The 17366-nt window shown below is 37.1% G+C and overlaps 1 protein-coding gene across 5 annotated transcripts in view; it reads right to left on the bottom strand.

Annotated features, from left to right (window-relative positions):
- ARMC1 (armadillo repeat containing 1) overlaps window positions 1-17366 on the bottom strand; it is a 36079-nt gene that overhangs the window by 18139 nt on the left and 574 nt on the right. The window contains exons 1-3 of one of the 5 annotated variants that reach the window (XM_076329636.1): window positions 16904-17204; window positions 14493-14693; window positions 10190-10281 (exon numbers count right to left, since the gene is read on the bottom strand). In XM_076329636.1, coding sequence (XP_076185751.1) covers window positions 10190-10281; window positions 14493-14684 — 284 coding nt within the window. In that variant the 5' untranslated portion in view covers window positions 14685-14693; window positions 16904-17204. Of the gene's footprint in view, window positions 1-10189; window positions 10282-14492; window positions 14697-16606; window positions 16760-16903; window positions 17205-17366 lie in introns of those variants that run through there. The other 4 variants (XM_076329632.1, XM_076329631.1, XM_076329635.1 and 1 more) reach the window with 4 other exon arrangements.

The raw sequence follows: 17366 nt of genomic DNA, 5'->3' as shown, positions 1-17366 counted from the left end.
ACCATGCTAATAGCATTAAGTATATCATATAATAATATATGATGATAGTATATAATTATCTGGAAAAATCTTTTATGTCTTCAAAAAATCCACAGTTTATTTTTATTTTGAGAAGTAAGCTTCATCTGATTATTTCCCTGAAATCTACTGAAGAAAAAAAAAAGGGGGGGTTGCAAACTTACAGATAAAGGCTTCCCTAAACAAAACCTGTGTGATTATTAAGAATTAAACCACAGCACCAACCTGTACCACAGCAAAAAAATGCATGTTTAGTCTATGTAGGCTTATGTGTAAGCTTTGTATTTGACTCATTTGCTAATATAGTTAATATAGAGACTTGAAGTAGGTAACTTTGAAAACAACAACTATTTAAACATCTTGTTTTCATACTCTTGAACTACTTATTTGTTGGCAATGGATTTATTTTTTTTTAAAGCAAGCCAGTATTAGCAGCTTCACTGCTAGCCAAAGGGACAGCAGTCATACAAAATAGGTTGAAGCATGCACCAAGGTTTAAAAAAAAAAAAGTTGTGAGAAGTTGATGATGTACTGTGTAATTACAGAATGTGCTAACAATTTTAATTTGTTCCAAGTTATTACATAGGACTTCCTACCTGCAAAATTCAATGGAAATCTTGCAGAAAAAGATACTGTAACATGTACTGCAAAACAACTAAGTATAAAAACACATTCCTGAATAGAAATAGGTCTAATTCAGAATAACATTCACTTTGCATTAGTTGTTCCAGAGTAAAATTCACTTTCTTTTGAAATAACAGCTCCATTCAAAAACTGCTGCTGGAGACTGTTTCATCATTAGTATTTTTTGAGGAATATCCCTTTGTGGCACTTACTGCCTGTAATATCAATGTGAAACTATTTAAGGTCTAATCACACACCAGCACCTTACTACATTTCTTGCTTGAAGAGCATTTGGGGGCAGCGGGGCAGGGGGAAGGGTAATCCAGACACTTATGATTTAATAGAAAAAAATCTTTAATTTTTTGGGACACTTAGCATAAAGTTCAAAAACCAGGGACAAGCATCACCTGTGGACAAGCTCACTGTAACCCCAAAGCAGATATATGATACTGGCAAGGGAAGATGAAAAACCTCACAATGCTAAGTATCTATCAACTCCCTTTTCATAGATAAATGGCTCCAGCCTACAATACTGTCAATCTGCACCTGCGGTAAGTATTAAATACTTCACAACACAACCTGCTACTTTTATTTCAAAGCATCTTAAGCTTTCTTTGCTCTTTATTTTAGTAAGCTGTCAGAAGAAGTCAGCATATCAAAGAACCTACCTCAGCACTTTTTCTTGTAAACGCAATAGTAACCAGTGAAGGTCACTATTCCTAAAATGCTTTCGACACCAACTGATGACAAGGTTTATTGAGTGTTAAAGGCACCCTGTATTGCCATTATTATTCCTGACTCTTCTGCCAAGCTACTTAAAACCTCTTCTCTCCCACCTCAGTACTGAACCCCACCACAAAAAGAGAAGACAGTTGCCTTTTGGCATGCCATGTCAGGCACTGAGTTCAGCATGACAGTATTTTTTTTTTTCCCCCTATCATACAGTCAGCAATTAGTTAAATGCCAATTCAGATTCTATTCTTTTTAACATATCAGAACATTGTGCCACACTCTGTAAGCCATTTCATTTTTTTTTATTTGTTGTGGTTTAACCCAGCAGGCAGCTGAACACCACACAGCCGTTTGCTCACTCCCCCTCAGTAGGATGGGGGAGAGAGTTAGAAAAAAGGTAAAACTCATGGGTTGAGATAAAGACAGTTTAATGGGACAGAAAAGGAAGGGAAAATAAAATAAAAATAATAACCATAACAATAATAATGACGATGATGATGACAGAATATACAAAATAAGTGATGTACAATGTAATTGCTCACCACCCGCCGACCGATGCCCAGCCAGTTCCCGAGCAGTGGCCAACCGCCCCAGTTTTTTGTTCAGCATGACATCACATGGTATGGAATATCTCTTTGGCCAGTTAGGATCAGCAGCTGTCCTGGCTGTGTCCCCTCACAGCTTCTTGTGTACCTCCAGCCTCCTCTCTGGCAGAGCAGTATGAGAAGCTGAAAAGTCCTTGACTTAGTGTAAGCACTGCTCAGCAACAATGAAAACATCAGTGTATTCTCAACATTATTCTCATCCTAAATCCAAAACACAGCACTATACCCACTACTAGGAAGAAAATTAACCCTATCCCAGCCAAAACCAGGGCAATATTCAAAATCATAATGTTTCTCAGAGTCCCACATTTGTTTTAATATAAAGCCTGCAAGAAAAAATAGGAAGTACAAACACTTTAAGCTTATACTGCTTTCTAAAATACTTGACTCCCTGCTCCAGCCAGTTTCTAAATAAAGAAGAAACTGGCTATGACATTGAGCACAAAAGGCTTTCAAATATATGCATTTTTATCAAAGTAATTTTATACTTCACACACTTTTTTTTCAGTGTTTCAAAGTGGTTTTTTTTTTTATTCTGCAATGCTCATCACAATGTTTTTTGCCTATAATGAAAAGCTACTAGCTTCCCAACTGATTTCTTCACATTTAAATACAAAGCACTCAAAAAAATTATGATTGTGGCCCTCTCTCTGCCAAAAAAAGCAACACCAGAATAATGCCTATTCACTCAGTAACAGGTACTGAAAATTCTTTTCCAGGTTTAGGAACCTGTAATTTGGTAACATGTGGCTTTTCAGATATCGTACATAAACCACCACTGTAGAACCTGGGTACTTCAATGGTTAGGTAACAGGGCATGAAACTTACACTACTTGTTATCGCATTCTTAAGCCAGTCATTGTAAACCAGCTGAAGGCCATGATTTTGAAGAACTTACAGGTAGTCTCTAAATCTTACATTACGTAAATGACCAATTAAAACCACTGCATTAACAATTACTTACTTTGTTACCCCACTATTTGTCATTAGTTAACTTGGAATTCACTAAATACCAAGAAAATTAAATACTTATATCAAAGAAAAGGGACAAAAACTGTTGAAATGCAAGAAATGTAGTGTCAGAGACGCAGTTAATGCACAGCTTTCTTGGTACAAGTGCTGCACAGAAACCAGTAACAAAAATAGCTGGTCCGCTGTTTCACTGAGCATGCAAATGTATTGAACTAGTATACTAAAAGTTAGTCTATTGAACTAGTATTGTATTGAACTGGTATACTAAAAAGTCTATGGATGTATAGTACCTGAATTAAATTGAGACAGACACCAGATGATGAAAAGCTGCACAACCAACCTTCCCGATAGAGATGCCAGATACCAAGTGTAATGTTATAAGGTAAAAGTAGTTGCTTGGAGAGCAAAAAGCAAAACCAAACTGTATTCCTGACTGCAGTCAAAAACATTATAATAGGAATTACACACATATGACAGAATGAAAAACATAATAATACAAACACACAAAAGCCAAATCTAGAGGTTGACAGTGACCTAAACTGTTGAGTACAGAAACAGTCCTGATTATATAGAGCTCACTAAGCAAGTAAGTTGCGTGCAAGAAGAAACGGTGACTTTGTAATACCTCTTTGACTATAAACGACATCCATCTTCCCAAACCTTTAAACCTTATTTTCTTATCTCACAAAAACTGTAAGATTCTCCCAGAAAGCCCACTATATCATGACTAAAGTCCAGGTTAAGACCAGTACTGTAAAACTAGGATTTTACACCATTTCATTACTTAATGCTTTTTGTGTTTTATTTATTGTTACCACTTGTCCCCTTGCCTGCATATCTGTGTTGAGATCATGACTTCCTATGTCCTTCATAACACTAAATATACTACAGGAATACAAAAAAAGGTCTTGAAACATTTTTTTAAAAAAATGATGAACAGAGAGAAAGTCTGAACTCTTGTTAGTTTGCCATGACCCACACGGAGAAAGAGCACGAACTTTTACTGAATACATGCCTTTGTGATCTAGGTAGCCCACAGCATTGAACCCATCCTCTCCCCTGCCCCTCCACTCCTTCCTATATATAATCTCCTCCAAATACCAGGAAGCTGTTTGACAGACAAAAGGAGCATTCAGCCACTTAGAACAAATAACATGGTATATTTAAAGAGGACATACTGCTGTTTCCTACAGTTCCTAATAATTCACTGGGGTTTTTTTGGCAGAGGATGCTTTTTCAAAAATGACTTTAAAAAACAATCCATTTCTGAAACTTGTAAGATTAACAAAATATACAATAAAAACATTCCTTAAAGAAACTCGGGGTGGGGGAGGGGAATATTAAGCCACTTTGCTTAACAATGCTGAATAAAACAGCCTGCAGATGTCTTCCTGCTGTGACCATCTATTATTAACAAGCACATTACTACAGCACTGAATAGACTGGAGCCCCACAGCCCAAAGAGATGCACCGGCAACCAATAGTGTAATTTTCTAGAAGCACTTACCCTCTAATAGACAAAATGTTACAAAGTGGGTAAAATAAGAAGGCTTGAGAAAATAACCGGAAAGGAAAGGCCAGGAAAGTTAACATGGAATAGACAGAGAGATGTGTGTATTACTCTTGTTCCAGGTGATACACTGCAATTTGTAAATCATTTCTAAAAACAAAGTTTTTGGAACCTCCTGCTCACAGGAATATTTAAGACATAGATTAACCATGTTTTTCTCCAAAACCACAACTTCTCAGTAAAGAATCACAAGTATGGTAAAGTCCAAAAACAACCATGCAACAGAATAATGCTTTCCATTACCCAATCTCAACTATTTCTCTTTTGATGTGTTAAAAAACCCCCACATACCAAGGATTAAAAAAATAACATTACTAAGTGATTCAGGTATAGAAAAATAAAATCTCTACAGTCTGTGAAAAGCTATTTCCTTCTCCTCTGCAGATCAGAATTTAAGTATTCCAATCAATAGCATAAATATATAAATGCAGTAAATGTGAAGTTTACAGAATTTTTTAGCTATAATTTCTCAAAGTATTATCTTGAAGCCAGTTATGATATGGCAACATCCCCTTCATCATCAGATATCCCTTCAAATATGTAGTTTGCTTTCCTGATAATTAATACATGGCCTTTGCCCTGTCTTCTCCCAACCACTCCTCCTTTCTCACAAAGGAGAAAAAGTATGTCACACAACAAAAAGGATAAAACTATTGTGATGCTACATCCCTACAATTTCAATTTCAGCAAATACTACCTGAAATACTTGGCTTATTTTTTTCGTCAGACATCATAACTTTGCTGGTTTCAACGAATAATTAAATTTTCAAAAAGTATAGGTAATTAAGACTACCAAAAATTAAAATTGAGTAAGAAGTCAGCAATTATAGACTGCATGTATTTTACCAGATCTGCAAGGGACTCTAATTAAACACATATTAATTGCCCTAATCTTCTTAGGCAAGTAATAAATTGGAAGAGCTGATTAATGCACTGGATTTAGTTCAGCTTGTTAAATCTGACACCCTGGCAAAGGAAGACTATCTTGAAAAGCTCTTTTAGCTAAGTAATTGGAATTTTACTCAGTAATTTGCTGTTCCATAATAAGAGCTATTTAGTATATTGACTCTTCATCAGTTTTTTTTTTTAAATACGTTAGTTATATTTAAACAGTACCATTATGCTGCTCATAAAGATTATGAAAAATTATGAACTTTGACCTTTACTGTCCATCAAAAGTCACTTTCACTCTGAACACAAATTAGTGCATTTCCTTCTAGGCTATAAATCCTAATTAATTTCAATTCTAGAAGCTGCTAATAACATTTTATAAAGTTCATACGGACATATTAAGTCTGCCATACAATCCATAAAGCCAGCAACTAAACCAGTTTTTGATATTAAATAACTGCTGATGACTGCTGGAATACAATGAAACACCATTCTCCAATGAGCCTCAATTTCTCCTCTCCTTTTTACCTATTTATGCAAACAATTCTACACATACACTTACAGGTACTCAGTCACCTGGCAAGGGAGTGAAACATTTTTGTGATAGCAATAAAGCAGTATCAGCCACAAAAAAAGAAAAAGAAAAGTTTGGAAACCTGCAGGTAGGGATTTTAAAGGTCTGATTTCTCTCCAACACAGTTACTAGTTCTAGCTTATAACATGGAAAGATGCATCAAGCTTCACTTAAAAATAAGGAGATGTGGATGAACAAAAAAGAAACCTCCCCTGCTAAGGAAAAAAACCAGCAAGTATAGAATAGGGCAACAGAAATTTTTATATTTGAAAAATGTTCTGAAGTATTGCATGAAACTTGAACAGCTTCTCATATGTCCTAGAAAGCGTGGAAGTGTATAAAGCCTTTCATATGAAGTATCTCAGAAAGTCATACACGTTCCAAATGAAGTTCAGACTGAAAAAAAATCCTAAATATATAAATATCTCACTGCCTTCAAATTTTTATTCTGTACTCCTCAGAGCTGACATTTCATATTTCTGCTCTAGAGCCTATAAGCTCCAGCCTCTACATCTAAAATCTGCTACTCTTCTGTTAGCAAAAACTAGTGTTCATACATCTTGAAAGTCACTGTCACAGTGAACTTAAAACCTATCCTTTATTCCTTAGGTGAAATGTAGTATCAACTAAGGATTCAGCCGAGCATTCATTTTAAGCAGCAAAATGATTTTCACAAATGAGCTATGATGCTTATTATAAGCAAATACCAAAAAGCTAATCAGATAATACTATGGGACTGATAAGTCGTGAAATGAGACATGAAGGTACCTCAAAGAACTACAGTTAAACTTGAATGTCTCTCAAATATTTCCTACTCATTTTCCATGATGCAGTACCAGGTATAATTTACGCCTATTATTGGATGAACAGGTGGCACTCAATTTTAACTCTCATCCTCGGTAGTCTTATGAAGGAAATAGTACTTTACCTTCACGATAACAAGTTGAAGCAAGTGCTATATTCTTCTTCCATTGGTTGTGTATTACTTGTAGCAAAAGAGTTTTGGCCTGTGCTCCCATGTACTCACAAGAAATCGTAAGTAGCAAACCAACTCCATTTTCCAGTTGATGGCATCGACCGTTTAAAGGTCTGTTAGACTGTTTAGCTGTAGGCAGATTACAATAAGAAATTCCACACCTGAACTTGAGGTCTCTAATACAGAGACCTTCAAGACTTATAAAAAGACACTCACATGATGAGAAAAGCCCTCCAATTTCAGGATTTACATAACTGAAAGCAAAAAGAGAACTGGAATTCTAAACAAACTCTTGACTTCCTAAGTACAGCTCAGCGCTGCTGAATATCAGCTTAAGTCTGAAATATGACAAATACTCAGTGTGTGACTTGCCTTTGTGCACATGAGCTCCATTTCATTGCTTGAAAAGACATAACACAGCTTTATCAGTAGCAGAATACAGTTTTTCACAATTCAGTACTGAATAGGGAAAGCCACTGGATATTATTTAGTTAAGTGAGAAGTCAATGAAAGTGAACAGTGAGAGTTACAAAATCATTGATGAAAGGGAAAGATTCAGACCACAGGATGTGCTTAACCTGTCAAGAGCAAAAAAAAGCCAGTGACTACAACTTCTGGTCCAGAAGATGCTGGGTTCTGTCTCACTTGAAAGAACTGTGCAATAACTGGAAAAGCAGAATACTGACAGAAGTTCGTATCTCTTTATATGATTTGTTTGCATTTTTATGACACATCACCAAAAACAATCTAAGCCCCAAATTACATCGTGGAAATAATCAAAAGATTTTTAGATTACATAGAGCGATGAGCCAGATACACGGAATCTGGAAAGTACACCGGAACGCACAGCATGAAGTCATTAAGACCACAGCATTTATTACTGCATTTATTACTGCTTAATTTCAGTTCAAAGGACTACAATATCTTCTGGTAAACTGAAATCACATTAAAAGCTAGCATTCACATTTTGTAAAGCAAATCTGAAGAAGGTGGAGACCTGTTTTCTCCCCTACAGACTTTCTAACAAAAAACCACAACCCCAAACCATTGGGTTTTTGTGACAAAAATAATTCTACATCTATCTTCTCAGTACTTTTCTACCATCTTTCTCCATATTTCTGCAGGCAATACAAAACTTAGCTTCAGCATTTCCTGTCAACATTAAAGCCTAAAATCCTGACAAGCACATGACAAAGTCTTGTATTTGAAGATGCTATGTATTTAAATTTTCATGATATCACACTTTCCAAATGTTACAAGCATACAAATCAAATGTATGTTCTTACTCTTGCCAAAGAGCTTTCTAGAAAAAAAGAACACCTACAAGATTTCCAGTTTTTACTGACTTATCTCTCCTTTTCCGCACGTTTCTGAACTTCACACTCTTTCGGTCCTTGAAATTGAAATGTAGAAAAAAAATGTTGTCAAAGAGATTTCCGTAAAATTCTCTAAACAAAAGTTTTAATTATGACTGTTTCCCAAGTAATATTTGTAAGCTGCAGAGACTGATAATGAACTACCATTCCCCTTTCAACAACTTAAGGATGTCTCCGTGCTCTAAATAGACATGTAATCTATACTAAAAGTAAGTTCTTCTGAAATGCATGCTTCTGTTATTACCTAAACATTTCAGTTCTTATTGTCATTATAAAAGTAGCAAGCACAGACTTCTGTATATTTTACCTTAATTATGCTTGTCCTTAAAAAAGGTGAATACTGTAAGACTTAATTCAATTTTTTCCCCTATTAAATTTTCCTATCCTCTTAAAAACACCTATCATTTTAAAAAGTTATAATTATTACATTATTCAAAAAAATTGAGAACTACTCTCTTCTGAATTCTAGTCATTTAGTTCATCACCCTATTTAAGACATTTGTTTTCAATCCTTGTGTTTTGGGTAACTGGTGAACAACAAGATGATATTTAGGCACAATGCTGAATTTCATGCCAATACATAATCTTGTTAGTTTCAGCAGAATTAATTAAGTACTTAAAGGTAAAAAGTGTTAATCTTTCTTAGATCACATATCACGTAGGACTTGTGAACAGACCAGAATTTCCCCTCCAATTCTTCAGGTTCACACCTTTAGATAAGCAGTGTCAGAGAGAGAGACAACAACAAAAGGTACGCCACCAAAAACTGGAGGGGCTATGGGATGAAGGAACTAGCAAGTCTAGCCTTGGTTTTTTTCTAAAAGAAACTTGTAACTTATACCACAAGTGATACATTAGAGATCCAACTAACGTATTAAAGATTCAAAACCTTTCCACTTGAATCTTTAATATACAATTTTACTTGTGTTTCATCCTTTTCTAAATAATTGTTTTAAACATTCATCTGAAACACATTTCAGTGCAGCAATATGACTTTTCTCCTCTCTCAAGGAACAGTCCCTCACATCTGAAAAATCCAGTTAACTAGAACGCTATTGAACTGTGTGTAAAATAATCACCTTTTGATATCTTGATGGCAAATTAATTTCTGCTATGACAGACTAATCTTTGAAGGAGGTTGGGTTTTTTTTTTTTTGCTAATAATGATTCATCGTAGTTCATCATATTAATTTCTATTGATAAGTGCATATGTGTATCTTCTCCAGTGTGCATATACCCACACATCTTCCAGTATTCAACACTGAACAGTTAGCAATCTTAACAAAATCCAACAGTCGCAAATTTTAGGAGACATAACCCAGTTGACACATTCTACAAAGAAATTAGACACCACTACAAACCTCACTAACTTCTACTCCACCTGCAAGATGTTTCCTCAACACAAAAGTGCAGATACATACCTTCAAAAATACATCAAAAAAAAATACATTGCATATACAATTTCCCTTCCCAAAGGTGGGAATCAAAGAATAAATGTGGCAGATGCCAACCAATTTCATTAAATGCACTAGTGCAAGGCACCCTTATACAATGATGAGAAGGATTATAAGAGAACCTAAAGGGAAGAGACAAAATTAGTTATCTATAACAAGGGCAAGAAATCTGTTGTTTGGCAAATGACTTTCAAATGAGTATTTCTTGTAGACTATGGTCTAATTACTTTACTATACTATACAATGAAAAACATTAATTGCTTGCAGCCACACAACTTCAACAAGGAAGAAAGCAGTATTAAAAATTCGCTATACAAATTCATAATCAAAGTTCTACTTTGCATCAGAATCTTATGTTTACACTGTCTTTGGATCCAACAACCCATCATAAACTTACTTTTGTATTACATTCTGTAAGCTGAGCATCATACCCAATTCACTTTTCATCTTTTCTCTGTTGGCACGGCACTCTGCCAAATAGCGGAGAGCCTAAAAGAAAGAGGACCACAGCAAATCACCAATATGTCCAGTACATTATCATTCATTTTTATTAGTGCACGTCTGCAAAACATTCACAATGTGAGTTCTAGTAAGAAGATAAAGAGTATTATCACCTACTGTGAACATTAAAAAACTGTTTTATTCTTATAAATACACAGAAAGCATAGAATATCCAATCTGTGAGAAATATCTGATCTATGAGAAAAGGTTGAGAGACTGGGTCTGTTTATACCAGCTAAGAGAGTCTAAGGGACAATCTAACAGCTGTCTACAACTACTCAAAAAGCCTTTACGAAGATGATTAAGCCAAACTTTCCTCTACAGCAGCAAACAACGTAACAAGGGGGAGCAGCCACAAATTGCGGCTTGGGAAGTTCAAATCAGATATTACAAAAAGCGTTTGCACTATGAAGGTAGTTCAACACTGGAACAGATGACCTAATGGGACTGCAGAATCAACGAGACAAAGCTACAACTGACCTGATTGAACGCTGGCGACAGTCCCAGTTCAAGCAGGAAGCTGAAGTGAATGACTTCCAGAAGTCCCTTCCAACAAACGTTTATGTGATCTGAGATCTAAAGTAATTTTTATACACCATGTTTCTAGCAATGTTTCCATCAAATCTGTGGGCTCCTCCAGTACTAGAAAACTCACCACCATCAAGTTTCTGCTGTCCACAGAAAGAGGTCCACCACATTTATAAGCTTCTGAAGACTAATTGCAATATTCATCACTCCATGCAGGAATAAGAATACCAGCAGCAGCAAGCTGCTTAGGTTATTGTTACCTAAACTGGGAATTTACACTTATTTGTTGCCCAAGGTTTTGTTTGTTTGACTTTCAAGGGACACTCTTCACACAACTTCACATTGCTGACCCCAGTCAGCAACTGTATATTTGCACGATCCTCCTAACATAATACTCGTCCAGTTAAAATGTCAGTCCTTTTCATGAGACGTCTCTCTAGTGTTAGTGCTGACAAAGTTTTCTTAGAAGGAACCTCCAAAGGTCTACTGTGCATTGTGCTTTAATCAGTGTTTTATTGATGTAGGTACAAAAACTGCACTTGCAAAATCCTGCAATACACAAATACAATGGTTTATAAAATGGGGTCTGTAATAGCAAGGTTTAGAAGTACACCAATTCTTTAAATATAGTCATATAATAGCTATGCTGCTCACTAGCTGCTTTAAAAATAACGTGCTCCTTAATCCCTTCAGAGATAGAAAATAATTATCTGTGATTTTTTCTAAATCATCTTCAGCACTTATTAGGTAAAATTCAAGACCATTTTATTGCCTTTTGAGAAAGTCTGTCTGCTGTCTGGCATGATAAAAACTCTAAATGTGATTTTTGCTATTTCCTGATGTGGTTCAGTATCAATAATTGCAGTTTATAAATGTTGTATATGCATTTATTTTCTTCCTTTTCAACTATGGGGAAAAACCTGAATGATAGTTCTGAACTACTAACTTTCATGTTAAGAAATGTATCCTTACCGGTGGAAAAAGTTTCTCATTTTTATTAGTCGCTGTTCAGGCAATTTAGTAAGGATGTAACGGTGTTGCACAAAGAAAAACCCATTATCTTAACAGCTAATTATTTGAGTCAAAATGTAGGCAGTTTCTTTTCCATCTGTTACATACCCTTTTCACACAAATGTAACTTCCACTGAAATAAGACCAAAGACAAAGTTATCAGAATGACTTAAGTGACCTGACTTTTCAACAGCAGGAAGTCCTATTCCCCCTGCTCCCCATGGGAGATGCAAAGGTCCGCACCTTCAAAGAAGTGAGATCATTTATGCTTATTAAGTCGCAGTCTACTGAAGGCGTAAGGATGATTTCTATTACGGACTTTGGCTCAGCCTCTGTTCAGCAAAACACTTATCTACGTTACCTTTAAGCTCACAAGTAATTTCATCATAATCAATAGGACTATCTCCATACTTGAATACAAAAATACAGTTGTCAATCTTAATAACAAAAGACATCTTTGATGTTTTATAAGTGAAATGTTAATATAGTTTCTTAACTTCAGAGTCCTGTTTTTGAAAATTTCAGTCCAAATTTTAAAGAAAAAAAAATAGTATTGCCTGGGTTACTTCTGATTTTTTTTACTTAGAACATTCAAATGCTAAAAGTTTTGAAGTGTACTGTAAAGAATTCCTGGAATCAAAACTAGAGAAAACTATAGAAAAATATACCACTTCTTGATCAGATAGAAGAAAGGACTGAACTCAAACTGCACGTGGGGAGGAAAACACCCTCCCTGAAAGATTCTACAATGTATCAAAAAAGTTAAATAGGGAACTATTATGATGCATACAGATTATTTATAATTTCAGCTATTGGAATCACAGAATAATACAATAAGAAATTTAAAGTCAGTGCTGTATATCCTTTTATTAGGTATAAACTTAATGGAAAATAATTACATGTAATGATTCCCATTCAAATGGAAGCACCTTTTTGACCAATGGGATGGCTAGAAAACCAAAACCAAACGACCTTTCAGAATGGAAAAATATCAAAATGAAGACTATAAAGTTATCAGCAAAGATATTAAAAGCTATAGAACCTAAGACGTTCAAGAACTCGTGAACACAAGGAGTTTGAGTAGCAGACAAAAACATGTTTTCACAGTAAACTGATCCATTTCTGACTGCAGCCAGGGTCCTGGGATATAGCATGGTCTCCTCTAAATCCTGATTCTTAATCCACTCTAACTGTAGGTTATCACTAAATGGAACAACATGGCTGTCTCCCATTCCCACCCAATGAGATGTTCTTACAACATAACTTGAATAATATCCAGGCCTGTGGAACCACACTGCAAACTGGATTAGCCCCCATCAATCTGACAGTCAGTCCTTTTTATGTAGAGTTAATTTTTGTAACGTGATCACAGACTGATTATCGAATCTCGTGCAGGAAGTGAGAATACGCAGCCCAAAGGAGCAAATGAAGGAAAAAGAGAGTGAGACATCCAAACAAGATCCTCTTTTAAGACCACAACCTAAGGAAACTGCAGTGGGAAGAAAACCAATGCAACATATTCCCAAGAACTGTAAACTCAACTCAAAGTTCTTCCAGTGAAGAACATTAAAGTCTGGCAAATGTTATGGCAAGGCTAACCTAAAAACAAATTAGCAGGGCACAGGAACCTTATTCCCTGAATGCAGAAGAGTATCAGAGATGCTGAATTAATTCCAAGAAGTTCACTAATATCCACTATGAAAGTAAAATAAATGAAAAATACAGAATTATGGTACAGATAGGTCTTAATGGTATAAAGAATAATGTATACTTGTATGTAAAAGACAGAGCTCCTTATTCTTTAGTTTCACAGTGTTTAAAATTCAATAATGACATAAAAATGGAAAAAAGAGCACCGCATAAATTTTAGTAACTTAAAATCTTATTAGAAGAATTGAATTAGACTTTTAACAAAATCTGGACATTTGTTTGTCCTGTTTCTAAGCAAGAAATACACTTTTTAAAGTTAGTATTTAGATTCAGGATGAGAAATCAGGACTTTAGCGTTTATGATTTAGAACAAGAAGAAACAGACAAACGCTGGAATAAGTTGTATCAGATATTAATAGATTTTGGGTGGGTTTTGGGGGTTGTTTGTTTGTTTTTAATACCATGAGGGTGGTTAAATGCTGGAACAGGCTGCCGGAGAGGTTGCGGAATCTCCATCCTTCAAGGTGTTCAAGAATCAAATGGACACAACCCTGAGCCGTGATCTAAGGAGACTTAATTTGAGCATGGGATTGGACTACATCACCTCTGGAGGTCGTTTCTAACCTAAATTATCCTATGATTTTTTTAATTTTTTTTTTTTTTTTACAATATGAATGTCGAATCACCATGTGTATTTACCAAGTTCCATAACTTCATCTTAAGAAAAAGATTTAAGGGCGCTTACCTCCCTCCACACAAAAAGTGAAATAGCTGTATTAGGGAAAAAATGCAAAGTAAATTAATCTCTTCCAAAAAACATAGATTCCCCTGGAAAAATGCATCATTTCTAAACAATTTTTGAAATACATGTTTTTAAAAAAACACATATAACGAATATCAACATAACATAAAACAAGGTTTTATTTTTCACATTTTTACTTTTTTAAAGACGTATTAACAAAGTTACAAAACGTCCTACCGATATACAAATTTATCTCCAGAATACTTACTAGTAAAGCTGAATGAACAACTGGAGGGTTGGGATGGTCCAAAAACAGAATAAGACCTGGCAGGCATCCTTGATCCTGAACAATGGCCCGTCTGTTCAATGGGTCAGCTGCTAGATCTCGGAGTTGGTTAACTACAGATAGTGCATCAGGTTCCTCACTCATAGTAGAATTCATTTTTTCTGCACCATGCATACAAAATACCTGCTGGAAAAAAAAATCTCTATTACTAATACCACAACATTTATCATCAATTAAAACACAGATAAGACTAAAGCACAAAGGCACCGATTTGTTATAAGCATAAAAGTATAAAAAACCAAGGACTAGAATTCATGGAATGTGGATGGAATTGATAAGGATGTGGATCTTGAAATTTGTAAACTGGAAATCTAAACTTCCTATGCAGAAAACACGTAGGTTTGGTTAATAATACTTTGATTTGTTTCCTATATATGATTTCAGACCAATAAGCCTTTATGGGAGTATGTTTGTGTTGGATTTTTTACACTACTGACAAATATTTCTGAGAAATTCAGTTTTCTCACAACAAGGCACCCTAGAAGTCTATAAACATCCTTCTGTACAAAAATGTGTAAAATCAAAATATGTATTTTCAGAGTACCTTTTGCAATAATCAAATTTTACACGAAAATGAACCAGAAAAGCCAGCAAAAGATTAACACTGCATCAAGAACAGTGAACATCAAGTTTTAATCTGGATCTACATATCAAGTAACTAGTGTAATGCCATACTCATTCAAAGGTAAAAAGGGTTTTAGAGGGTGGGGTTTGTTTTTTTTTTTTCTTTTCACTAGTACCCTCTCAATAAAAAGAAAGAAAGCAGGTCACGCCTTGCTCCAGCTGAAGTCCAAGCCACCACCTCCACTTCAAAGGAGACACGTGTTAGCTTGAGAGTATCAGATTCCAAAGTTGTTTAATAAGGAATAACTACTTAACAGGCACCAAAAGCATAGGTTTACTCAGAGAAAATGCTACATCTTGGTGCAAAAAACTAGTTTCCTTCAAAACACTGATTATGTGCCTCTGAAACTTCTAAATGTGGTCCTGGTGTTGCCCGTACCAACTCATGCAAGTAACTTTTCTTAAGGCACAAGTGTGAGTAAATACATATTGTTAATTTGTGTTCTCTCAGTTTTCCCCTGCATAAAAATAAAACAAATCAAATTTGTAAGCGGTTACGTTCTTTTAACATCACTGCCCAAACAAATAATATCATACAAACATATTACAGATTCTTACTGAAGGCAGGCCTTTCAGCAACACAAATTAATCATACCCATAAAAAAAAAAATGAACCACAAATATGAATTTTGGTTATGATAATTTCTGACATTTTCACAGAGAAAAAAATGTTGTTAATCAAGTCACTGGTCCTTCCTTCAGGAAAGAGAGTGCTAATGTGAAAAGTACATGCCAATGATTAGTCTCCAGGCTATTTTTCCTGACTATCACCAGTCCGAAAGAGATCAACTGGGAGATACAGCAGCTCAACCAATAAACAATAATTTATATTTCCAAAGCAGACAACTCTAAATTAAAAAGAAAAATTCTCTGTTAGGTATTATTAATTCCTTTTCATAGCTGGCAAAGGAACTTATTCAAAACGTAAAAATCACATCAGTTGTGGAGCTGATGCTAACCGAAGTCTCTGACTTCCAGTTTTGTGTCCCGAGCACCAGATCATTCCTACAACTCTCTCCATCCTGATCACTTTTTGCCTTTTTCCTTCTAATCTCCTGAAAAAGCACGAAGGCAAATTTTACCCCCCTCTTATCCCATTCGGCCACACTCATGTCCTCCCCAGACCCTTCCCTCTTTCTCCTCAGCCACAACTGAGAAGACAGCTGAAGTCCTTACCCTCTCCATCACCTACGACAACCAATTTTATGAAAACTAGGACCCCCGGCATTTTTTAATGAAAAACCAATTAAGCTGTTTTAAAAGTTTTAAGAGCTTATCTAGAATTTGGGGGCCTAGCAGAGAAGCCAGCCAGGTACCGGCTCTTTTCTCCTCCTTGCTGCTTTGAAATAAAAGCTTCACAGAGGGCACCGCGGACCTCTCTCCCAGTCTCCCTTTCCGCTCTGTGTCCTCACCGGGGAGGCCCAGGAGAGGAACCGCCACAGCTTCACACCTCCGCCGCCACGCTGAGCGTTCCCTAAGCGGCAGAGCTGACAGTCCGGCTGCGACGAGGCCCCGGGGCTCAGCTCCCGGGCCCCTCGTCCGGCGGAGGCACAACCCTCCAGCGACCGGCTGACGTGAGCTCCGGGACGCGGCCGGGGAGAGCAGAAGGGACCTCAGCCGGCCTCGCCGCCCCCCTCTCACGGCCATCCCGCCCTTCTCCAGCGTCCCCCGTCCCCGAGCGCGGCCCGTTCCCCTTCCCGGCCCCGTACCGCCGAAAAAGACGTCCCCGGCCGAGCAGCTCAGCCCCGTGTCCCCATCGCCCGCGGGGGCGGCGCGGCCTGCGGAGGGCAGCGGGAGGCGGCCGGCAGCAGGGCCCACCGCACACGCACCACCCGCCAGGGCCCGCTCTGACCCCGGCACCGTCCAGCACCCCGCAACCCCATTGGCGCGGGCCCACCCACGCCTCTCCACCACTCGTGGCGCGCTTTGTTCCTGACGAGGCGCGATTGGCTGCCGGCGGGGACCCCGCCCTCTGGCAGCCGCGCCGCTGCGCACGCCGGGAGTTGCAGTTCGGAGAGGGCCGCAGGCCCCTTCCCGGAGGGAAGCGGCGGGGGGGGGGGAAACACGGCCCCTTAGCTGGATTTGGTTTTAATAATTTTTTTTTTCCCCACAGGTGGTCACCCCCAGAGCTTGAATTTACGGCTCAAGTAAAAAGTGTACCGTCAAACAATA

Source organism: Aptenodytes patagonicus, chromosome 2, assembly GCF_965638725.1.
Source record: "Aptenodytes patagonicus chromosome 2, bAptPat1.pri.cur, whole genome shotgun sequence".
Lineage (NCBI taxonomy): Eukaryota > Metazoa > Chordata > Aves > Sphenisciformes > Spheniscidae > Aptenodytes > Aptenodytes patagonicus.
The sequence above is the reverse complement of the archived record's forward strand: the minus strand, read 5'-3'. Positions and strand labels throughout refer to the sequence as shown.